This window comes from Simochromis diagramma, unplaced genomic scaffold, assembly GCF_900408965.1.
Source record: "Simochromis diagramma unplaced genomic scaffold, fSimDia1.1 OVJJ01000320.1, whole genome shotgun sequence".
Classification (NCBI taxonomy): Eukaryota; Metazoa; Chordata; class Actinopteri; order Cichliformes; family Cichlidae; genus Simochromis; species Simochromis diagramma.
In genome coordinates, this window is record NW_024386773.1 from 5,561,586 (window position 1) to 5,587,714 (window position 26,129).

Below are 26,129 nucleotides of genomic sequence, written 5' to 3' on the forward strand. Positions count from 1 at the left end.
CTCTCGCCCTCTCTCTCTGTCTGTTTGTTACTCTCTCTCTCACTCGCTCACTTTTTGTTCCAGCTGCTGTACAAATCCTGGCTTTCCTTTGCAGACTTATTACCCTGCTCTGCTCTACTCTACATCTCTGCGCCTGGAGACACATGCAAACTTTAAGTGTCATCACACAGCGACACACACACACCTCTCCTGGAGTTCCTGCTGAACCAGAGGAGGAGGAAAGAGGCTGGAAGAAATTGGCCTAAAGTCCTGCAGCCGCCTTCGAACTGCTGGTAATGTAGCGCTAATGTCTGTCTGTCCTCAGCTCCTCCCCTCTCTAAGTCTCTGCCTGTCTGTCTGTCCGTCTGTTGTACTTGGGTTTGTAAACAGTTGTTTCATTGCTGGAAAACACTTGGAGATTTGTAGCGTGATAAATTAACTCTTTTCAGGTTGAGCATAAACACTGGTTACAATAATAACTCACTAATTATCAAAGTAATGCAAGAAATTCTCTGTAAAGAAATTACAATCATTTAATTACTGAGCAAAACAGCTTCCACGACATGGGCTTGATATCCATGTGGATCACAGAGGAAAACCTGGTTTACGCCTGTGTCTCTTAGTAACACAGGAAGCAATGAACGACTCCCGTGTTATGCTGGTTGGAACAAACAGATCATGCTGCTCATCGTCTGAAGTTGTGGGCGTGAAGCAAGTCTTTGCTAGTCAGTTTTTCTCCTTGTTGTTTGAGGTTAGTTTGGTCTGTCAAGGCCCCGTTTGCTTGCTCCCACTGTGCTGCTACAGATATGCATTTCTCTCTGGTTTAATGTGTTTTCCATTGGGTGATGCAAACTTTGCAGAAGATTTCCTGGAACAAAATTCGTCACACTAAATACAACACTTAGAGGCTGGTGATTGTGATTAGTCAAAACGATGTGAGATTACATCGCAACAAACACAGCCATTACTGCTGCGTCCACTCGAAGGAAATGAACTGGACAAACCAACATGTGCAGGCACTGTCAGAGCCGCAGACGATAGTTTGTACTACTGTGTAAAAGATGACATCAAAGTTTAAAATGCCTTAAACCTGCATTATTTCTCATGTCCACCAGGGGGTGACTCCTCTGGTTGCAAAAGACTGCAAGAGCTCCATAAATAAATACTTTGCTTCATCCTTGTCGGTGCATTTAAATGTCAGAAGCTCGGTGAGCATCGGCTGCTTTTGTGTCAGATATTTATGATATATACATATTTTATAGAGACTCAATATTTCCAGGAGGCAATGGGAGACATGAGAAACTAAAATAAGGATTTTTCAAGCTTTGCTGACATTTTATATTAAATATGAGGCTTAGAATGGGCTTTTGGTTGGCTGACTAAGCATGAGAGTAAGCTATTTATGACCATTTCATAAACAAATGTCTCTAATGTTTGAGTCAACGAAACCCCAAACAATTAAATTGGTTTGAAAAAACAAACAACAAAAAAAACAAAAAACGGGAAGGATGACGGGAGATTTTCCTTTGGATCTTTGGAAGTCATAAAAATTAGTCTCTGCAGGAAAAAAACCCTGTAACTGGTCAACATAAAAACACAAATATGTTTGTTTTCAATGAGCTATAAGTGGTGGCAAGTCAGGTTTTGGATGTCAAACAAGCATCGGTTATTTCAGACTAATAATCTTAGTTTGAATGAACATACATTTGTTGGCTATAAGTGGGGTTTTGCAGATTATGTTACTGAGATGTGACACCAATGTTTAGAGCTGTCTTAAGGAAGTTGCCGGTACAATAAGCAGAAAGTAGTTCGCATAAAATATTTGTAATAAAAAGTCAATACAATTCAACTTCAGTTAGTTTGGGTGATTTCTCCAAATCCAGTGGAATGTTTTCGGAAAGCAAAGAGCAGTGGACCAAAGCTCGAGCTTTAAACACCGCCTGGCTTCCATTAATCCATAAACACACAGACTCCTGGTTATTTTTATCCTCTGCTGCTCATATTGGAAGTCTCTCCATCTGAGCCTGCTCATCCAGAAACTGAACTGCTGAACATTTTCCATCTCTTTCCCCTCCCTCCTGTTTTCTTTCTCCTGTCTCAGCTCACATTGGTCTCTCTCGCTCTTTGTTTCCCATTGAATCCTGGTTTCCTATTGGTGAGGGCTGATGTGAGGTGGGAGGGTCTCGGAACTGAATGTGATCAGACCTCCAGTCCGTGGAGCTGCAGACTAAAGTTTTACTCCATCCTAAAGGAAATGTGAATGATTAAAAGAGGGAGGGCGTATGTAGGGGATCAGAATAGCCTCTAACTGTGACACGTGTGATTTTCAGTGAAACTTCATGGGAGATGTAGTTTTTAACAGTGGTTAAAATTCATTATCTAATATCGCAAAAATAACAAATTAACTAAGATTTAAAGGCATGTTTTGAAGCTTTAACTTTCCCACCAATTATGTTCCATCATAAGACATAACACATACTCTCACTGTCATGTTCAAGAAACCTGTTGGAGATTATTTGAGCTTTGATGGTGTATTATCCTGCTGGAGCAGCCATCAGAACATGGGTTGTCTGTGGTCAACATGTCCATCCCTTAACATCACATATAAGCTGTTTATCCCCCACACCCTTACAGCACCTCCACCAGCCTGAACCGTTGATATGAGGCAAGATGGATCCATGCTATCAGGCTGTTAACGCCAAATTTTAACGTCCACCTGAATGTTGTAGCAGAAATCGTAACTCAGATTTCTGCTACAAATTTTCTTTTTTGTCCTATCTTGGCAAGCCTGTGTGAATTTCACCCTTGGTTTTCTGCTCTTAGAGAGGATTATGCAGGAAAATTTAATTAGATCAGCATTTTTGGAGATAATGTGACCATCCTATCTGACACCAGCAATTATGCCACATTCAAAGTCACTTAAATCACCTTTTCCCCTCATTCTGATCCTCAGTTTGAACGTCAGCAGGCCTATATGACTGACGTTCTGCCTTGTGACTGACAGTTATTTGTGCAAACAAGCACTTGAATATAAGTAGCCATGAGTGCAATAATAACCTTCATGATTCCTTTTAATTAAAATGTCCAAATTGTACATATGTTTGCAAAACGTGGAATAGATGCAACACCACACCTCACCATAAATGACAAATATCTGAAACTCCACTTTCCTTCTAAAGTATAAACTATTGGGTGTCTCTCATAACTGTTAAAGAAATACATAATGTCTCTCATATGCAGATAAATCTGACAAATATCACCACAGCCAATCAGCTTTAACATTACTCCAGCCCAGAGGGTGGCAGTGATGCACACTGACCCTTCTGGTAACTGGTAATTGGAAATAAAACTGCTCACCAAAGTTCAGACGGGTAACTATAACTTGTCATCTTAAACAAAAACATTAAGTCAAATGGGAACACAAAGGTCTGCGTGTATGAACCGGTTTCACTTGTACCACAGTTTGCTCCATACAGATTTGTAGTGTTTATGTAGCATTTTTTTTAAAGTGCATTTTATTTGTCCTTAAAATACAAACAGAGGAAACCGTTTCCAGCTGATTTTAACAGTACTTTGAATGTGAGCCACATATGGTAAATGTTTTGGTCAGTGTTATTAGTCCTCAAATTGGAGATGGATTGCAGCAAACTTTTTTTCTTTTTTAATTAAATCTAATATCAGCCATGTGGACTGGTCTAAAAACTGTAATAATCAGGCTCAGAAGTGATCTGAGCCCAGAGCTTTATTACAGTTTTTGTGGATAATTTCTGTTTTCTTTTGAATTAAAGGTTTAAGGACATTATGAGGACCTGACACATGATTCAGGCTTTTGGTTGAATATACGAAAAGTTCACCTGGTGTTTATTTTGACCAAAATGGAGGCGCTACATGTGGAAACCTTTCTGCTGAAAACATGTAAAATTAATACACTGAAACAAAACAGACACAGAAATGTACCAAAAACAGATGATGCATGCAAGTCTGATTGTAACTACACCAGATGAGGAATTTTCTGGTTTCTCATAACTGAAATGTGCCGAGATCTAAAATTAAAAAGCTCAGAGCAATGACAAATCAGTTCTAAATAAAATAATTCCCTGGCATTTATTGACCGAGTACGGAAAACAAGTTGTCTATCTGGACAGAAATCAGAGGCTCATATGATACAGAGAATTGCTTAAATCTGCTCCATTCAGAGGGGGAATCAGACAGAAAAACAAACTATCAGGTGTGCGAAGGTGTGTTTTAGCCTCAGATCTCTATGCTTTAATAATGACAGGACTGCTGTTTATAGACTAGTCATTACACACATACATGGAACCAGCCATTAGGACCCCAGCCGAGAGCTATATGAGGGACAGAAGCAGTGCTGACAGCTCTTTACTGAGAACTGCTGCAGGTAAAATCCTCTCTTTTTGTGTTGTCTATTTTTCTGAAGTTAGAGGTAAACATGAATCTGTCTGCTTTACTTCAGTTACTTTACCAGCTGCAGGAAGTAAGAATTTAAATGATCAAGCATTAAAAAGATGATTTAAAATAGGAAAAATACTAAAACCAAAAAGAAATCTTAAAAAAAGGGAGGGGCGCTTTTTTTTTTTTAGACCTTTTATAATTTTTCTAACTCATATGTAGCTGAAAAGTGGAAAGATAAAAGAAAATGGGTGTAGAGGGAGATGCAGAAGAATATGAAACAAAGGTCTCATGTTGCTCTCAAAACTTGGACATCTTAAACCCTGAAGAATTTACAGTTTTATATTATTTATTTGTCTTCAGTATATTCCTTTAACTAGGTGGACTGAGTATTAAATCCATTCTCTTTGGGATTAAACTAAGTTTATAACAACATGTATGCAAAACTTTGCAGCTGTTTGTATTTGTGATGTTTTTTTTTTTAGTAAAAAAAACAACAACCTTTCTTTGTGTGGAAAAATGTCCTTTTATTTACTTATTTAACACTGTTTATTTTCATGCTGTCATGATAAAAAGCATGTTTATTGATAGTTAGATCTTATTAAAAGGGGAAAAGTACTGTGTAGCAACCTCCTCCTGAACCTAGTCTGTGCTGCTCTATAGGGATGAGGTGGTGGCTGGTGGTGGCCAGTCTGTGGCTGCTGGTGGCCTTGACCATCCCTGATGCTGAGGCCAGAAACCGACCACGAAACCAGAATGGTGAGATTCTTAGAGTGAGGAGGAGGAGGAAGGATGGACAAGGTGAGACTTTTTTTCATTCAGGGTCATTTTTTTTTTTCAGTTTAATGCTTAATTGACCAGTACAGAGATTTTTTTTACCGTAGCAAAAATATTTGAGGGAGGTAGAGAAAGCCTAGTTTCATTAAAAGCGAAAAGGCACCGAGAATAGATAAGGTGGTTTTAGCAACAGTTACAATTAGAGCTGTTGTGCTGAAAATGTAATGGGTGATCTCAAAGGTTCTGAAGTGATAGTAGAGTTGACAGGAGTGGAGTTTGGTCTTCATGCTCTGAATCATGTACTTGAGCCCTGGATCTTTCTAGAAATTTCTTGGCAGGGGTGCTGGTGAGAAAGATAAAATGTCACATGTAGTGTGTTTGGGCATTAAACTATCTTTAACACGTCAGTGCCGGACTCATGGTGCATCCACTTCTAGGAAATGGACATCATGTGTCTTGTCTCCACTAATCAGGCACACAGAGCATTTCATGTAGTGATAATGTTTCTGAAGTGGGCTGTTTCCTGCTATGTGCTACAGTCATATTATCCCAAAAACCAGTGAAGGGCAAGGTCTAAGGTTCTTGTGTGAAAACTGCTGTTTTCTGATGCAAAAACCTATTTACAAAAAACCCCCTCACAAACACAGAAGGGAACATTTAGCTTTCAGTCAGTCTCAAGTAATAAACTCACTGGGAAACAAGTTTAGGTTAAATGACAGTGTCAAAACAACCAAAAACATCCCCATGTTCCTAGAAAGATGCACATTAATATGACCAGTGGTTGCAGGTTTTGGCCAGGCTAGAGCGGGGCGAACTAGACCTCTGAAGATCAGACTGGTTCCTGGTCCCAGCATCCCAGTGGTGCCTGTAGAAGGAAATGCTCTTCTCCTACAACCCTATAAGAACATCCAAGAACAGCACGCCACCTACAACGTCATCCCAGGTCAGTGAGACAACTCTGCTAATCCATGTTTATGTGACCAATAATGTAACAGTAACGTAGGGTTACTGTTACATAGATTAGTCGATTCACACATAGGGTGTGGATGGACTAATCAACTTTACTAACAAATATCACAACACAGTGTACGGTGATAAAAAAAAAACCTTTAAAATTATTCACATTTCCAGTAGGAGATAGATTAGATGCAGCAATTAGAACCAAAGTGGACTTATTAAGACAGAAGGTAATAAAATCTTAAGTGATACAGTAAAAAACATCCAGATTTAGAGAAGCTGCATGTATGAGTCCAGTCAAACAACAGCTCAGCTCAGAAGCTCCATCCTGTTCTCATAACGAAGCTGCTGGCTTTTACAGCACCGCAATTTAATGACAAATCATCACATTCCAAAATGAACAGAAGGGAAAAACATCTGTGGGAAAAGAGCTCGTCAGAGAAGTAGCCCTGAAACATCGCACACAGAGATGGGGACAAAGGCTCCAAAGAATAACCTCAAAGCCATGTGGAAAACCTTCAGTTTAACACATTAAAGTCAGCATTATGTAATTAGAAGGGAAGGTAGCGGCAGCAAGCTTTTGTTGGAAGCTACAAGGATTTTTTCAATTCTTTTTTTTGCTGTTGTTTTGGGTGTAAGAACAAGTCTCTGTTTAAGTGACTGTAATGTAACAGCAACAGTCAGACTGCAGTTTACAGTAGCAAGAAGCTCCTCATCAAACCAGTGGACTTTCCACTGAAGACTGGGGAAATGAAAGACCTCTGACCAGAAGTCACAGCATTTTAGTGTAAGTGTTAATTTTGGATGTATTTATATTTTCAAGGTCCCCTTACTTTGCTTCCTTACCTTGCTTTTTCAACAGATTTACTCAGATTGAGGCCCCATTTATAATTCACAAGTGTTCAAAGTATAATTCCAAGTCATGTGACTGTATTAAGTGGTCAAGGGCAGAAAAACTGGAAAGAAGGACTTTGAGTTATGCATTTTTTATATTTTACACAGGCAGCATTTACTTTATCTTAATCTATTTACATTCACCAGGTTGCCGGCGACCTTTTCAAAATTAGGCTAAGGTTAACAGTAATCTGAGAAGACATCGGCTGGTCTGATCATTTATCGTCTGTGTGTAGCAGCAAACGTTTTAAAGTTTGCCTCTGAGTGTACCTCAGTTCCACCAAAGCGTTCTTATACATGACTGGTCAACAGAACACTGACTAAAAACAGAGTATAACTAACTGTTTACAGAGATTAGGCTGAATCTCTGTAAATTGCAGCAGTCGTTATGGATTTTTGTCTATCTGGCCCAGCAAATTATAAGGGCTATAGCAAAGGAAATCCAACCATCATGAGGGCTTAGGGTGCACCAGACTTATCGCAGCACCCTTCTGAACAGTAGGACTCTCATAAAACTCAGATAAAACCTCAGCACCAGTGTCTGCATAACAATCGAAGTTGTAGAAGCAAGAAGCAAAGTGATCATGGAGTTTTTCAAAGCTTTTTCAAGAAACTCATCTTTTCAAACTGCTGCACCATCTCCCTCAGTATAATCAGGAAATCTCTGAGCTTCTGCACTGATATACCAAGTAAAAGTAAAAATGACACCATCATACACTCGTGCCTTCAACCTGGCCAAGCTGAAACAACACTAAAGCGTGGCTCATGTCAGTGGATGTAACATCACTTTTGGATTGCACCGCCTTTTGCAAGGATGACAGCAGTGGGTGTAATGGGGCCTTGTGCCGAAATGCAGCAAGCTCCCTCTTCCCAGCATGTCCTGGACTGCCCTGCGGCCTCTTCCCAGTTGGACATGCCGAAAACACCTCACTGAGGAGGTGTGCAGGAAAATGCTTAGTCAGATATTACAACCAGGTGACTCCAAGACCAAAGAAGTGTTTCTGTTATATTTTTGTGTCATATATTATAATATTATAAAAACTTGTATTGTTTTTAACTGTTGTCCACTAATTGTGCTACTGGTGATAAAAACAACAAATAATATGCTCTGAATGGTATAGGATAGTGCCATATCACAGTGCTTACCAAGCTAACCATGCTATTTAATCAAAAACCTGCAATTTACTGAGCAATGTAGAGAACAGTGACACAGAGACAAAGTTTTAAAGAGAAAAGCTCTAAAGTATGTGTGCTCGAACTGAGATGACAGGGTGACAGTCTCACTGCTCACTGTTAAAAGGACAAAGATATTAGGGAGACCGTATTTAAGAGAAATAACCTGAGCCTCTTAACTACCTGTGTTCCTATAGACGTAACAAAGAGCATACCATTAGAAAGGATAGATGACAGACAGAGCTAACAGACAAAAAAAGAGGCTCTTCCTGCTGTATCATAGTGGTTTACAGTCTTTTATACTGACTCAGTGCCAGGCATAGCCTTGTCTTGTCCTCGGTCTCATGTTGAAAGGTGAAGTTAATTCAAAGGGAGGAGTAGAAATGCTTTGTCTGTTTTTTATGGTAAAGTACAGGCTTTAGATTCGACTAGACACACACAGCAATTATTGCAGCAGGCCTGCTGCTGCTGAGGAGCATGAAAAGGGTCCAGGATAAAGTTGTGTCTGGCTCTAAATTTTAAATCACTGCTCAGCTTTGTTCAGTGACTCAATTTGTTGTGGTTCTGTGTTCAGTGAAAATAAGTTCCTTTGTTTGAAAACTAAATTGGTCAATCAGAGGTTTGTTGATGAGATTAGGAATGGGGATGTCAGCTTCTAGCACCAGAGCCAGAAAACAGTCACAACATAAGGTGCTGATTAGATTTTTGCACCTCTACAGGTTACTGCAAGTCAGACAGATGCCCCATTCACTCCCCAAACAATATGGGGCCACCATCCTGTAAAACTAATGCGGTCAAAAAGTTCCTTGAATCACCCCACCAAAAATGGCTGATGTTTGCTTTAAAGTCAACTTCTTGTGCAGCAGTGCTCCTGGAAGTCTTGTTTTGCACTTTTAAGTCTCTAAATCTCAATGTCAAATTTGCAGAAAACATACACTTCTCTTCCAAACTGACTTAATTTTCACACAGAGGCTCCCCACTGCTGATGACACCTGGATTTACAGCTGTGATCCAGTAGTTTCTCCACAGGTAACAAGTTTTCCTGTAATGTCCCGAGGCATCTAAAGAAGAACATACAGTGGAAACTCCCTGAATTGTGCTACAGTGTGCCAGCAAACAGCACATTATAAAGGCCACTGTTTGGCTCCTGTCCCACTTGGCTAATGTGAAAGATCAAGTAGGGGTTTAGACAAACACAGGAATATAATCTTGAAGGGCAAGTCATCCAACTTTAAATCAGCAACATTTTAGATTTTCATGAGTAACTTCCTTGAATTTTCTGGTGGCACTTTTTACTAGAACTGTTCTCTTATTTAGCAAACAAAACTACAACAGGGCAGAGGCTGGGAAACTCTTTCAATATGAAGTAAAATAGTGTAATCTCTAAGCAGCACTCCATGATCCAAAGTGTTTCTGTTATTAAGACACGATTCACAGTGAAAATGTTTGGTATCTGAATGAAAAGAAACCACATTTGGTGCTTCTTCTCATTTACCACTATGTAACAAAGTGTCACCCACTGCTTGTTTGATTGTGTTGAGTGACTGCTTGCAGGCTTTGTAATTATGTCCAGTTGTTTCAATGCTAATTATACTTTCAGCATCTGCACAGTTGTTGTGCAGAAAACCAGAAATTTTACCATGTACCCACGATGGTGAGGCTGCAGATGTTTCATAGAGTGTTTTATGACTGTGTGTGCTCACTGCAGATGTCAAACGCCAATATACTACAGTAGCAGTCATGTTTTTGCCCGTAGTGTGTGTCCTTATGGGTACACTGCCAGGTCTTAATGTGTCTCAGACATTATTTGCTAATGTTAAATGTACTAATGCTTCTAGATAATATAAACATTTCATAGTTTGATTTCAATTAATTACTCCTGACATTACTGTCTCTGTGTTGTTTCAGGTAAGCAGGGCCAGTGTGTGTACCAGGGTCTGACCATGTTTGACCAGGCCGTCTGGTCCCCAAAGCCCTGTGTGACTTGTCTGTGTACCGGAGGGCGGGTGGTTTGTGATGAGAGCACCTGTCCCGAAATACACTGTCATTTCCCCTTCACCCCTGCGGGCGAGTGCTGCCCTGTCTGCATGGAGCCAGGTAGAAACACAACATGTGACACAGCCATGGTACAACATTCAGAGGCAACAGATATTAACACCAAAGTCCCCTCAAAACCTAAAGGGGACCTACTAGAGTAACTCAATCAATCAATAATCCACATTTCAAGATGTTCTATCAAGTTCTATCTGCTACTATCTTATGAGTCAGTAGACGTCTCCTTTCTTAAAATGAAACTCGTGTAAATTGTTCATTACATCAGTTCTGAACGGAATCGAAACATTTCCTTGATGCTGAATAATTTCCATCTCTGAGGCCTCAGCATGTTGCTTCCTGTTTCATCATGGCTTTAAAAATGTGGTATGCACATTTTGGATGCGTGAACACTCATGTTGTGAGAGTTTTAGCATGTCTGTATGTTGGGACATAACATCTGTTGTTCAACATGTCTGGGATTAATTTTGCTTTACTGTCAATTCAGATCATCAGAACAAAGACGAATGAATGTGGGACTAATATGAGGTTTAAAGATGAGATGCTGAGTCATATTACTGGGAGATCTGTGGAGATGCTGGAGGCAGAAAACAAATTGTAAAAAAATATTTGTGGGAAAGACTCAGCCAGCAGGCCTGTAGTAAAAACCTTTGGCAATGAGAACATAATTGTTAAATGTAAATATATTTTTACACTGTAATTTTTTGAGTTGCTAATGTTGGGGCAAATAATTTTCTACCTCTGCATGCATGTGCATCCTTTGTTGTAAATGGGAAACTTGTCTTTAAAACCTTCTAAGAATTATGGGGAAAAATAGCTGAACTTACACTATTTTTTCGTTGCTCATATTTTTGCATGCCACATTGAGTGCATATGTACAGAAATACAGCAGAAGAAAACCTCTTTTCTATGACTTGAAGGTCATAGAAAAGGTGTGTTTCTCTACCTGTACACGTGCACCTTCTGTTGTATGTATAAAGTTTACTGGGAAGGAAGCTGTTTTATAGCCAGAACCAAAGTCCAATTATAGTTATTCCCAAACTCACTGAAAAACCTCAGATGTAAGTTTGTCTCTTTGATTTTATATTTACTAAATGATCTTGTTAACACAAACTTTTTGACTATAAAACAGCACAAGTGTTGGACAAGTGAGCTAAAGTTGGTCTAAATCAGGAACAGTATTTTGCTGCATGATGTTTTTGATTCTTATAAGATGACAAACTGTATGTTTTATAAAATGTATTCATTGCTTCTGCTTCTACAAGACATTTTATAGATTTGAACAGAAAATTTACAGAAACCAACTAACCAACTATAAACTTAGGAGATGCCTAATCAGAAGTATTTAGGCAGTCTGAGCTAATTTGATTCCCCACAAATGTTTGAAATTGAATACAAAATTGGACTCAAAAGATAAATAACAGCCACAAACACTGTCAACAAGGCCAACATCAGGTGGTAGGGATATTTTGATGAGGAACTGATCCATTGTTAAATATAACCAACCAATTCTTAGGCTAAAGTTGATTAGCCTTTTACAAAATGAAACTGTCTTGTAACTTCTCTCATTTTCATGACTTAACAAAAACATGAGACACACAAACATTCTCATATGGATGTATGTTTATGAAAACAAGTCTATAATTCATATTCAGATTTAGGACCAGAATGCACCAGTAGCTGCAAACACCACAACGACTGACTTTATCTGACTGTGATCATATGTCTTAGTGGTCTTAGTGGGATTTGGTCCAGACTGGTCTACAGCAGCAGTCTGCTCTGTAGCTTTAACAAGCTGGTCTGAAAGAATGTAGATGGCTGTTTGTTCACAGCACTAACACACAGCCGTCTGTTTGTCCATCTGCTGTCTGTCTGTCCACCTATCACCATGCCTGTCTGTCCCCACCAACCTCAATCTCCATCCTGTTTCCTCTCTTTTATTGCAGTTTCTTTATTTTTCCGCTCTACTTCTTCATCTTTCTCTCTGTCTGTATCTCCAACTTTTTTTTCTTCACTCCTCTTTTCCTTCCTGTCCCCTTTCCTCCTACCCCTTGATGGGGTGTCCCTCACCACCATAAACCCCCCCAGAACCTGACCTCAGCCTTGACATTTCTGGTGACTCCCCAGTTCCCAATGACCCCAGTGATGTCGTGACTCCACTGACCCAAGAGGAGATCCAGAAAATCCTCTGGAGGGAGGCAGAGCAGCATCGTGAGGAGGAAGAACGCGTGAAGAAGAAGGAGGAAGCGAGAAGAAAGAGAAGGAAGCAAAGGAAAGAGCAGGAGGAGAAACAGAGAAAGATAGCTGAGGAGATGAGAAAGCAGGAGGAGGAGGCACTGAGGCTGCAGGAAGAAAAGGAACTGGAGGAGTGGAGCAGGCAGGTAGATGAGGAGCAAAAGAGGAGGCAGGAGGAAGAGGAAGATAGGAGACAGAAGGAGGAAGCAGAGAGAGAAGCAAGAGAGAGGGAAAGGAAGCTAGAGGAGGAAAGGAAAAAGCAGGAGGAGATGCTGAGGGAAGAACTTTTGGATTTAGTTGAAAAGGAGAAAGAGCAGCACGAGGAAGAGATCGAGAGGCACGAGGAAGAGATCGAGAGGCACGAGGAAGAGATCGAGAGGCACGAGGAAGAGATCGAGAGGTACGAGGAAGAGATCGAGAGGTACGAGGAAGAGAACGAGAGGCGCGAGGAAGAGATCGAGAGGTACGGGGAAGAGAACGAGAGGCGCGAGGAAGAGAACGAGAGGCGCGAGGAAGAGAACGAGAGGCACGAGGAAGAGATCGAGAGGCGCGAGGAAGAGAACGAGAGGCGCGAGGAAGAGAACGAGAGGCACGAGGAAGAGATCGAGAGGCGCGAGGAAGAGATCGAGAGGTACGAGGAAGAGAACGAGAGGTACGAGGAAGAGAAAGAGAGGCACGAGGAAGAGATCGAGAGGCACGAGGAAGAGATCGAGAGGCGCGAGGAAGAGAACGAGAGGCACGAGGAAGAGAACGAGAGGCGCGAGGAAGAGAACGAGAGGCGCGAGGAAGAAAAGGAGGAGCAGGAGGAGGAGGTGTGGCTGAGAGGAGATGTGTTTCAAATGCTTCCAAAAGAGCCTGAAGAACCTGAGGAACCAGACCTCCTTCCTGCTCCGATTCCAAGACCTCCAGTTGCTACAGAGGAGGAACAGGTAGAAACCAAAGAGACGGAAGAAGGGGAGGATAGGGAGATCATAGTTGTAAACAGAGGAGGCCTTCCTCCAGGCTGTGACATCTCTGACGTTACTGCCACATGTGAGGATGCCAAACTCACACACTTCCCTCCTCTGGCCATTCCTGAGCTGAAATCTCTCAGTCTGGAGGGTAAGTCAACACCGGAGACACAGAGTCATTAAAGAAAACAAACCCTCAAAACAATCTGAGGATTTCAGAAGGACGTATATTATCAGTAGAGTTATACAAATACAAGTGAAACACTTAAAAAGGAAGCTTCAATATTATGTCAACCCACAACTCAGATGAAGCTTCTTAGCCTTTTTTTTTTTTTTTTTTTAACAGTAAGAGAAATATAAAACTGATAATACTCGCATTAGGCTAATGATTGCAGAGGATTTGTATTGTTGCAGTTGAATGCAGTGTTTAATCAGTGACCTTGCATATTGGACAACGAGCAACCTGTAGGCTAATTTAAATATTCATGAACTTTTTTAAGGTGAACTTTTTTGAATGTTCATAATATTTTCATTGTAACATGTTACTGTATTTTGATTCAGTTACCCAGTGTGCTTCCCTTTGCTTACTTTATCATAGTCAATGTCGGCCCAACCCAGACTTAAAGCATAAAGTTGTCATTGTGTATATGTTGTCTTAGCCTTGTGACATGAACACTGCTGGACAACAATCGCGTATAATCTTTTTACAGTCAAAACAGCAGCATCTTTTACCAAACAAACAACTAATGCGCTGCAAGGTTTGGAAAAAGCAGACTTGCATTATTAACATCGATCATCTAAAGCTGCTAAAAATCTGAAGTTTAACAAGAGAAAGGCATTACAACTGCCACCTACAAGTGAGAAGCTGGAAAAAACTTTTAGTTTGCCAAATTAGTATCACTTACCAGCCTGGGGAAGGGATTTAGAAACTAAGACTCCAATTAAGAAAGCACACAGAAACAAACTACAATTGGAGAAATCCTGTTGTCAATATTAACTGAACTTGCTCTGACCTGCAGGCAACAGCATCAGCAGCATCCCAGCAGATGCCTTTAATGGAATTCCTAACCTGGAGTGGATCAACCTGAAGAAAAACAAACTTACTTCTGCTGGCATTGACGCTAAAGCCTTCAAAGTAAGTCATAATAAAACTGAAAACGACTGAAGCCCAAGCTTTTTAAAAAAAAAAATCATCTGCCAGAAATATAACAATGGTTCAAGTAATAAAGTTTAAAGGTGGGTGTGCAAAGACATATGGCCATCTTCAGTGTAATATCATCAACTCCACGGAGAAAGAAAGGTGTAACATAATAACAAAATCTGTAAGACTTGGTAAGATTTTTTAGCATTTTTTTTTTATGAGAAGGAAAGTGAATGTCCTACTAAACCTAAAAACATCTGTAAAATATGTAAATACCAAAAAGGTGGAAAGGGAGAAGGAGGTCTGCGTATCTGCTTAGACTACTGCGCCTGAAATTTAGACGAGGAGAAGCAGCAGGAAAAAATAACAAACAGACCAATGGAAAATATCCAAATGTGAAAAAAGTAATCATCTAAACATGTTGCATGTTATTAATAAATGTGACAAATGTGGAAACAACATTAAATGAAAAAAAAATTAACTACAAATTCAGAGAAGGAAAACAAACATGTATTTCTATAATAATAATAATAATGATAACAAGGATAATAACTTGGTGGCAGCCTATTTTTACTTTCCAGTACTTATACCTGCGTGTGTGTGTTTCAGGGTCTGAAGAAGCTAACACGTCTGTATTTGGATGGAAACCTTTTAGACGTTGTGCCATCTGACCTTCCCCCAACCCTGCAGGAGCTGAAGATCAATGAAAACAGACTGAGAGGGATAGATGAAAACAGCTTCCAGGGTACTGCTATCACATCCTTTAATGACATCCAGCTGGTGTTTCTTTGTCCAAGAAGTCAAAGTACAACAGACATTGATTTGGCACTATCTAAATAAAACTGAATGGAATTGATATGAAATCTCCTTATAGTTTGACCTCATCAATTACATGGCCTGTAGGACTTCCAGAATCAACAGGCATCCCATAGCACTTATTTGGGCAGCTATAAATATAAATATGATCTTAATTTACATTAATTTTATTCATCAAATAAGCATAAAGCTGCATGTATGGAATTAGTCAAATCTGATGAAAAACACAAAAGTTTGCCCTAAAATAAAGTTTTATGAGACTTTATTAGAGTTATATTTCTAGCAGAATCTTTGCTGCGGCAGGATTCTTCCATAGATTCCCATTCAATATTCCCATGTCTGTCTCCTATATTGTGTCTGGTTACAAACAACCGTTCATTGTTTTAAAATTCAAAATATAAATTGGTTACTTCATGGATTGCACAGCTCACAGACCAAAAGAAAGTTAGATCCTATGTATGGTTATTCACTTCTAAACACACTATTCATCACAAGTTTATCTTTTTTTTTTTATCTTTAAGGTTTGAGCAGCCTGGTTATTCTGGAGCTGGAAGGAAATCTGCTGAGTGAGGGGAATGTAGATCCTCTGGCCTTCGCTCCCCTAATCCAGCTTTCCTACCTCAGACTGGGGAGAAACCATTTCCGTACTGTACCACAAGGCCTTCCCAAGTCATTGCTGGTATGAAACAATATCTGTGTCCTTGAATCTCTGACTATCTCTCATTCCTCACACTGGGATACATCCTTGGCCATATTTTTTGACTTATTTAAAAGACCCCCGGGCCTCATATTTGAGATGAAATAGGCTTACATAAGTTCCAAACATTGGGATCTATAAAAACAAACTTGGCAGCCAAATTCTTGCAGCTATATTGAAACTCTAACCTATGTGAATGATATTTGGAGATAGAAGAAAACTGGAAATGCAAACTGCAGAGAGGTGAATTATATGTGATCCCTCTCAACTTATACACAATATTGCCAAAAATATTCAATCACCCATCCAATCTTTAATATATTGATACGTTTGTTCATAGAATTTGTGAGGTGATAGACCTTAATGTTCACATGTAATTCTATAATCTGTGCACACTGTTAAACTAGAATATGGAAGCTTTAATCAGCTCATAAGCCTTTTTGAACTGCAGCTGGCAAAGAAAATAAATATACACAGCTTTCAATAAACCAACCCATTACATAGTTGATCAATTTTTCTTTCACATTGTCAGAGTAGCTGAATTTACTTTTTGCTGAAGTAGCAAAATTTTCTTTTTGGGTCTGATGTTTAATTTCTGCTTCTACCTGTGGGAAACCATTCCACCCGAGCAATTATGGCCTTTGGCTAACCACAAACAATGCAGAACACCAGCGGCACAATGCTGCTGTAAACCTACTTCATTTTATGACACTGGAAAGGTTTTACTTACTCTCTCTGCAAATCCAAACCCTCTGATTGTTGTTCATCCAGAACCAGAGTACAGTCTATCATTAACATGTTTCTCTGCTAAATATTCAGGGTTCCAAGTTTTGTGAGAGACTTTGGCTTTTGAATAGTGAAGAGTTAATGATTATAATTAAAGGTTATGCGTGGTGGTCACACTCCTCCCTGCCTTCTCATTTTACTAATTAGGCTGAAAAAACACAAACACAGCTTTGGCATGAATTATGCATTTACAGCCTTAAACAAAGTCAGGAAGAACAACAAACCCATCTGCCAAGATCTCTGAACAAAAACCATCCAGGAAACATATTTACACTAATTGCATGTGAAATTAGGAACTCACGGCAACATTGGATCCCACTTCCTCATAAATAGTTTCTATTATGACGCTCATGTTGCCAAATATTTTGTTTTATGTTTTTCCATCTTTTAGGAACTCTATTTGGAGAACAACCTGATTGAAGAAATCTCAGAGACCGTTTTCAATCAGACCAGCAATCTGAACATAGTTTCTTTAAGACACAACAAACTGGAGGAGACCAGGATTGCTCCACTGGCATGGATCAACCACAGGTCTGACAGAAAGAGAGGCTTTTACCCCCACAGTAGTGTTACTTTAGCTGTAATTTTCATGGTCTCTTACTGTTAGTAATTGTTTTCATACTGTTACCTTCTCTGCAGAAATTTGGAGTCCATTGACCTTTCATATAATAAGCTTTACATGGTTCCTTCATATCTACCAAGATCTCTAGTTCACTTGGTGCTCTTGGGAAACAATATTGAGAGGATACCTGGTAGGTGTGACTGGTTAAAGGATTATCTGGCTAATAAATGTTACCTTCTTAAAGTTAGCGGACTGACACAAAACCTTCCTATTCAATGTTTTATTTTTTAAACAATAATAACTTTAAATGGATTAGGCTGATGATTGATCTAAGTGTTTTAGAAAATTAACTTCTATAATACATAAGTGGTAAGTGCTAGCTTACTTAGGTCAGTTTCTCCAACACTGAGAAAGCAAAGCACAAGCAACATCAGAGGTTTGGGTTTTGTTATGCTCTTTCTGATGTATGGGTACTGGAAGCGGTCAAAATGTATTTATTTTGATCTTTTTATTACCCATCGTTTATTACCCATAAACAAATAAAACAATAAATAAATAAATAAATAAATAAATAAATAAATAACATGATCAAAGTTAACAGACTACTTTAGAATGACTTAATGATTTGCTGTGTAGTTTAAGGTGAGCTGCAGTTAACACTTATTAAGACTTGTACAGGTAGAGTTAAATTATTGTACAAGGTAAATTATTTTCTTTAAATACCTCCACAGGTTACGTTTTTGCCCACATGCAACCTGGTTTAGAGTACCTCTACCTCTCCTACAACAAACTGGATGGAGAAGGGACTGAACCCGAGTCGTTCTTTGGGGCCTACCACTCCCTGGTCGAACTGTGTTTGGACCACAACCAGCTGGTTGTTGTGCCATCTGGCATCAACGAAATGACCAACTTACACTTCCTCAGACTCGACAATAACATGATCAGGTACGAAAGCACTATTCATAAATACACATGCATTAATTCTGAATGTTCTAATATGCAAACTTTTTAAACAGTTACTTCCTTGAAACACATGAGACTGTCTTACTCGTAATTTGTTTATGTTGAGAACGTTTTTTGGCACTGGGCGTACTGTTACAGGCAGAATTGTACTGTTATATGTCTGCGCTAGCTAATTATAAAATGGGAGCATAAATGAGGCTTATAGAAGACGCCTGTTAACAGCTCTCTATATTTGAAACTCTCCAGTCCATCACGGATCAGTTATAAAATAAGAACAATTAATTTTTACATGTTATTTGTTTATGGGTTTTTTCCCCAAATCAAATGCTTTGCACAAACTTCTAAGACAGTACAGAAAAATTATTACTATCGACTTGATTGGTACAATGGCGTAACTAATAATTAAAATTAAGACTGATGGTGGAATAATGATTTGCATGATTTGCTCCGACTTTAATACAGGGAGTGCAGAATTATTAGGCAAGTTGTATTTTTGAGGAATAATGTTATTATTGAACAACAACCATGTTCTCAATGAACCCAAAAAACTCATTAATATCAAAGCTGAATGTTTTTGGAAGTAGTTTTTAGTTTGTTTTTAGTTTTAGCTATTTTAGGGGGATATCTGTGTGTGCAGGTGACTATTACTGTGCATAATTATTAGCCAACTTAACAAAAAACAAATATATACCCATTTCAATTATTTATTTTTACCAGTGACACCAATATAACATCTCCACATTCACAAATATACATTTCTGACATTCAAAAACAAAACAAAAACAAATCAGCGACCAATATAGCCACCTTTCTTTGCAAGGACACTCAAAAGCCTGCCATCCATGGATTCTGTCAGTGTTTTGATCTGTTCACCATCAACATTGCGTGCAGCAGCAACCACAGCCTCCCAGACACTGTTCAGAGAGGTGTACTGTTTTCCCTCCTTGTAAATCTCACATTTGATGATGGACCACAGGTTCTCAATGGGGTCCAGATCAGGTGAACAAGGTGGCCATGTCATTAGTTTTTCTTCTTTTATACCCTTTCTTGCCAGCCACGCTGTGGAGTACTTGGACGCGTGTGATGGAGCATTGTCCTGCATGAAAATCATGTTTTCTTGAAGGATGCAGACTTCTTCCTGTACCACTGCTTGAAGAAGGTGTCTTCCAGGAACTGGCAGTAGGACTGGGAGTTGAGCTTGACTCCATCCTCAACCCGAAAAGGCCCCACAAGCTCATCTTTGATGATACCAGCCCAAACCAGTACTCCACCTCCACCTTGCTGGCGTCTGAGTCGGACTGGAGCTCTCTGCCAATTACCAATCCAGCCACGGGCCCATCCATCTGGCCCATCAAGACTCACTCTCATTTCATCAGTCCATAAAACCTTAGAAAAATCAGTCTTGAGATATTTCTTGGCCCAGTCTTGACGTTTCAGCTTGTGTGTCTTGTTCAGTGGTGGTCGTCTTTCAGCCTTTCTTACCTTGGCCATGTCTCTGAGTATTGCACACCTTGTGCTTTTGGGCACTCCAGTGATGTTGCAGCTCTGAAATATGGCCAAACTGGTGGCAAGTGGCATCTTGGCAGCTGCACGCTTGACTTTTCTCAGTTCATGGGCAGTTATTTTGCGCCTTGGTTTTTTCCACACGCTGCTTGCGACCCTGTTGACTATTTTGAATGAAACGCTTGATTGTTCGATGATCACGCTTCAGAAGCTTTGCAATTTTGAGACTGCTGCATCCCTCTGCAAGATATCTCACTATTTTTGACTTTTCTGAGCCTGTCAAGTCCTTCTTTTGACCCGTTTTGCCAAAGGAAAGGACGTTGCCTAATAATTATGCACACCTGATATAGGGTGTTGATGTCATTAGACCACACCCCTTCTCATTACAGAGATGCACATCACCTAATATGCTTAATTGGTAGTAGGCTTTCGAGCCTATACAGCTTGGAGTAAGACAACATGCATGAAGAGGATGATGTGGACAAAATACTCATTTGCCTAATAATTCTGCACTCCCTGTATGATGACCAGAAATGATTACTGATTTATTTAGTTACAGAAAAAAATAAGATAGTGATTGATGTCTCAAAAAACTAATTTAAGTAAGAAAAGGAGTCAGGAAAAAACATAGGTGATTAAACACAGAACCACAAAGTCATTTAAGACCAACAACAAAGCTCCTATGACAGACATGAGTCTGACCAGATGACTGACTCATTCAACACAGACTGCCAAACAATATTATACTGAAAGTTCACTGGATGGAGAGTTGTCTTGACGACAAGAAACAAAACAAGTTGATTCATAGTTCCACCTAGGAGTCGCACTGAATCACCTCATTATGCACTCACAGGTTTCTTGCGCCGTGCACACAGTCCAGGTCGTGGCAGTGTGTTTTATTTGAAATGACCAATTTAAACACTGCACTTTGGTCTGTCTTTATTGGCAAGAAGGCTAACACTGCAGGTGGGAAATTACAATCAGACTTGAAGGAAATATTGCTAACCATTCTAACATATGTGGTGCAATAAATACACAAAAAAAAAACTAAAAATGAATAAATATGCACAAAAGTTTAAAACCTTGAAAACGGACTAGAAATGTATATGTTAAATTTCTTCTTAGAAAATGCTAAGTGAGTATTTTCTTCTTTTGGAACATGTTTAACTACACAAAGAAAACAAAAGACGATCTGCAGTAAATGCAACATGAAGTGAAAAGTAATTAGTAGTGTTGGTCTTATATACTCATTATATTAACTAAATATTAATGTCTGTGTATTAATTAACTCTGTAACCGTGTATCTTCTGCATATCAGTGAATTGTATATTAAAACGACATGTTTCCCAGAGGGAGCATATATGCAAAAATATACTTGGGCACAGATCAGTACTCCATAATCTGCCAGTTAACACATAATGGAAAAAAGTTTGTTTCAGCTATAGGGAATAAACATGAATCTATATTCTCATGCTATGTCTTCAAGGAGTATTCCTGATGAAGCCATCTGTGACCCAAACCGCAGCGGGGACTCCACCTTGGTGGCTGTAAGATTGGAAAACAACTACATCGACCCACAAAAAATCTCACCAATGGCCTTTTCATGTGTAAGATCTGCATCAAGTGTGGTCTTAAAACCCCAGAAAACCAAGTGAACACACATAAACAAAATAACAAACTGAGAGACAGTGGACTTTAATCTGCCAAAAGAAGTCAAAATCTCCTTTCATCATTTTTTTTCTGTTACTAATATCATACAAATAATATAATACAAATAAACCTAAAAAATTACTAGAAAACGCATTAGTCTGATGTCAAAATCTGACACACATTCAAACATGGTTACTGTCGTATGGTAAGATGCTATTTGAACATTTTCTACAACTTTAGACCAAACACATGGTTTGGTATCTGGTAAGCTGTCCTGCTCTGTCACTTGGCCTTAAACTGGTGTGAAAGTGACAGAACACATCTGTCCACTCTCAGAAAATCTTCTTCTACTTTTGGCTGGTCCCTCTAGAGGGTCGCCGCTGTGGATCACTATGTAAAAGGGAAGGAATTCACAGTAAAATGAAAATCCTAATAAAGAAATGGAAAGAATTCTATGAAGTGCGACTGCAAGCACAGCGCATTATTTTTAACAACCTCAGCACCTTCATGTTTCATTTCTCAGCAGCAATTCTTCCACTGCCTGTTTTCATAAAAACCCTGACATGGAAAGCTCACACGTGACACATCCCCTAAGATGATTGTGTTAAACCAAGTGCTGCTGGAGCCAATTCCTCAAACAGATCGAGATGAGATGTAATGACATGCCTGTTCCTCAACATTTTATCTTTATCTTGCTTACGTGAATGGACAGGGCAGTGACCTCCTCAATTGTAGTTAAGTCTGATTTATGTTTGATGCAAAAATTAAGTGGGAGTCTTGCTATTGCATGTGTTATGATTTACAATTCAGCATCATCAAGATGAATGCATCATATGTGATATTGAGCTTTTGTTATGGTATATCCTGCACAGCAACTGTTTCACTTCACTTTGTGGTTAAAAGAATTCACAATGAATTCACAATTCATTACAAAGTTATGACTGCATCTGTATCTGGGTTAACTTCTATTTCTTCTTATCCTGCTTTATATAGTATGTGTCTTAACATGGGTTTATTTAATCCCAGGTGGGAGCAGAGTATGCTAAAGAACTTATGGAGATTATGGCCAAACATTTCTGACTTTAATGCTGCTGCATGAAAATATCTTATTTTTCTTACTGTAAATTTGTACTTCTGTGTTTTCTTTTAACTGAATCTTCTTCTTTCCCAGACAGAAACACACAAGACTTTTAAATAATTTAAACTCTTTTACTGTGCATCAGCTTTCAAGCTGTGCAAATTGTAATATAATGTATTACCACTGTGTACATGAAAGGCTCGTTCTACCTTAACGTTGCTTTGAAAAGCTCTCACTAGAGGTCCAAAACACTCAACAATTTACTTTAGATTTTTAATTTTTTTTTCCACAAATTTAAGATATATTTGAAGATTATATCCTTTCATTTGCTCTTGGCTGGCCAACATGCTTAAATTATATGAAGTTGGTGAGTCAACTTTATATTTTACAGTTTAGCACAATGTTATGATGCACGGAAAAAATAAACTTTAAGTTACCATTCCTGTCTGAGTGAAGTCTGCCTAAACCTAGTACCCTCACACACCCAAATAAGTTAGATTATATTGCACTGGATCCCCTGATCATTTACACAGCCTGCCTGTCCAGGACATTTAGGAGTATATTCATGTTATCAAATTAACAGCTTGGGCTTCAGGGAAAAAGTGGAGCCATGATGACTTTTACAGAATAAGAAAAAAAATGTAGTTAACCTTCCATTACATGTCTTTTAGCTATATGTAATACATATTTACTGAAAGCTGCAATTAACAGAGCTGAAAAGCCAACCAATTCATAATATTTTCCTCTACAAGCCTGAGGTTTAGGATCATTTACTTCAGTCACAGACATCGAAAGGATGATTGAAACAGAAAAAAACCTAAACTGTGAGGAGCATAAAACCTCAGCTTCTTTAATGGTAAAAAACCTGAAAATATTAGATAATTATATGGGGACTAAAATAAATTTGAATGAATAAAAGCAATAAAACAAAGAATCACAAATGTGGTCAGTTTTCTAGATGCCGGCAGTTGTCATCTGACTGAACCTGGAGCTGGAAAACTTTCCTCCCTTGAACTAAAGCTGAGATGAAAGTTTTTCCTGAGGGAGTTCTCCTCTGCCAACATGAACAGCTGCTCTGTTCATCAGTCTTGCATATCAAACACGTGAGTGAACAATCATATACTCATTAGTCATGTGACCTCATCCATGCTCCTCAGGATGAGGAGATGTAACTGAAAAAGTAAACTGTAAAGTCATTCCCATGTACTCAGACATTTTATCAGGCACAAAAGATCAGTACGGAGGTGGAACTCAATTCATCTGATTTCTGTGATATAAAAATGGAAAAAAATGAAATTAAAAAGAAAATGAAGCAGCGTTTTTGTTTTTTTTGTGAATAACAGTGTATCCCCAACTTTGCAACCTTGTCTTTGTGAGACACATGAAACTGTGACTATGATGCTTTTGTTCACTGGCCAAAACTGAGATACCTACACTCAGCAGCCAATTTGTTAGGCACACCATTCAACTGCTCATTAACGCAAACATGTAATCAGCCAGTCACATGGTACAAATGTATGGAACCAGGCATAAGGACATGGTAACCAAGACCTGCTGGAGTTCAAACTGAGCATCACAATGGTGAATAAAGGTGATGTAAGTGAGTCTGACTGAGGCATGGTTGTTGGTGCCACACAGGCTGATCGGAGTGTTTATGAAACTGCTGATCTGCTGGAATTTTTTCTATACAGCCATCTTTAGGTTTTACAGAGAATGGTCATAAAAAGTGAAAATATCCAGTGTGCATCAATTCTCTGAGTGAAAGTTATGCCAGATTCTTTAATGTTGATCCCAGAATTCAGAGGAGAATAACCATTGAGCTGATAGGAAGGTAACAGTAACACAAATGACTACTTTTTACAACAAGTATACGTAGAACATACTGGTTCGATGGAAAAGACCACACTGTTCGAGATAAATCTGTGTCTTGCATGCAAACTATAGCAGCAAAATGTTGGTAAAGTACAGGATAAATATTCCAACACAGTGCAAAAACAAAAATTACTTAGTTTTAAGGGGTCATAAGCTAAAACTGCTGGTGACCACTAGGGCTGCCACAAACGATTATTTTGATAGTCGACTAGTCACCGATTATTTTTGCGATTAGTCGACTAATCAGACCATGCATCCATTGGACGTAAAACATACAGCTTATTGCACCAGCATGCATCTGCACTATCATTAGCTTACAGCTTTAAGTGTCTAAGATATAACAATAACATTTTTAAGTTATCTAAGTGACTTATATATCATGTTTAAAAAAATGTTTGAAAATATGTGGTGTCTTGATAAACTGAGCAGATATTTGAGGTTTACACAGCTACATTCTCGCCTGAAAATATGTTAAACGTTTATTTTGTGACCCAGAAAGAATAATAAGAGTAAAACTAACTAGCTGCCGCCATTGTTGGAAACGATGGGCCGCGCTATGAATTCTGGGACACAGCTTCTTCTTCTTCGGGGTTTAACGGCAGCTATCATCCTTCTTCATGCAGTGCTGCCATCTTCTGTTTCAGTCCGTTATTACACTCTTAAATCCTACTACTTATTCCTGCGTCTTTTGGGAGCTTACAAAGCTTCAAACGACGCGTCGACTATTAAATTAGTTGTTGACGATTTTGATAGTCGATGTAATCGTAGCAGCCCTAGTGACCACTGACACAGATTTAGAAGTAAAACAATGTGAGAATACCTAAAATATATTGTTAAATCACTAAATTCAGTTAGAATAGCAGTTAAATGTACTTACTGACCAACAGTTGCTTGTGAGCAAAAGTTAGTTTTATGAATAAGAATATATGTCACATTAAAACAAACAAACAAAAAAGTTGAAAAAAGTAGAAAAACAAACAATCAAAACACCAATATACAATATTAGTGTCAGGTGGAACTGTGGTGAGGTGAGATCATGGTGGAGTGTGGGGCTAGTGAACACTGCTCTGTTGTATAGCCTGGCTGGGTAACAGTGCCAGAAACAGGTAACACACTGAGTTGCAGGGTCACAGTTCTTTTAAAAATGTTTCCTGGCTTCAAAACGTTCCTGTGGCACTAAAGCAACAACAGCACTGAGGCAACTCTTTGGCTAGATGCCCTGGAAGTTGCCCCCGTGACTTACGGCATTAAAAGAAATTACCAGATGGAGGAAATTCTCCTTAACACAAAAACACAACAAGTTCCAGCCGTTCCAGCGCCGTCATAGACGTCTGATGGGTTGGAAAGTATGAGATCCTTAGAGAGAAGAGACATCCTGACCGCCTTCCATCAGTCAGGCAGACCATCTCACATCAGGAAATAATCTCTAACATTTAATTTGCAGTTTGAAGACAATAAATCCAACAATTACGCCATAGAATATTTTCACTACCACAAACCAGTTTCCCCTCTTTGGATTATTACAGCTACTGAATTAAATCTTTCTGTGGCAGACCAGTCAGCTGAGAGGTATGAGGTTTTGAAGGGCTCGTGTGCATGAAAACAGAAAACGACAGCATGACGGATACCTGGCT

The 26,129-nt window shown here is 39.1% G+C and overlaps 2 protein-coding genes across 10 annotated transcripts in view; one reads left to right on the forward strand and one right to left on the reverse strand.

Annotated features, from left to right (window-relative positions):
• On the forward strand, positions 1-23,939 carry ecm2 (extracellular matrix protein 2, female organ and adipocyte specific). 5 transcript variants are annotated; one of them, XM_040004641.1, is made up of 12 exons: positions 1-272; positions 5,053-5,190; positions 5,954-6,109; positions 10,099-10,287; positions 12,331-13,578; positions 14,447-14,562; positions 15,178-15,313; positions 15,906-16,063; positions 17,259-17,398; positions 17,507-17,619; positions 18,161-18,374; positions 21,382-23,939. In XM_040004641.1, the coding sequence occupies exons 2-12, from the start codon at positions 5,055-5,057 to the stop codon at positions 21,548-21,550; spliced, it is 2,775 nt and encodes a 924-aa protein (XP_039860575.1). In that variant the 5' UTR covers positions 1-272; positions 5,053-5,054; the 3' UTR covers positions 21,551-23,939. The 5 variants fall into 5 exon arrangements, with proteins under 5 accessions (XP_039860575.1, XP_039860557.1, XP_039860566.1 ...); XM_040004623.1 differs by lacking the exon at positions 1-272 and adding an exon at positions 3,732-4,378; XM_040004632.1 differs by lacking the exon at positions 1-272 and adding an exon at positions 3,732-4,378 and having other exon boundaries at positions 12,370-13,578.
• LOC120716976 (centromere protein P) overlaps positions 1-26,129 on the reverse strand; it is a 142,350-nt gene that overhangs the window by 6,699 nt on the left and 109,522 nt on the right. The window lies entirely within an intron of this gene.

Excerpts from the sequence above, each read along its gene's own strand:
- ecm2 (XM_040004623.1), top strand. The coding sequence starts at position 4,294 with ATGGAACCAGCCATTAGGACCCCAGCCGAGAGCTATATGAGGGACAGA. Across the intron at positions 4,379-5,052 it reads TTTACTGAGAACTGCTGCAG|GGATGAGGTGGTGGCTGGTG; the intron begins GTAAAATCCTCT and ends GCTGCTCTATAG. Across the intron at positions 17,620-18,160 it reads CAATATTGAGAGGATACCTG|GTTACGTTTTTGCCCACATG; the intron begins GTAGGTGTGACT and ends ATACCTCCACAG.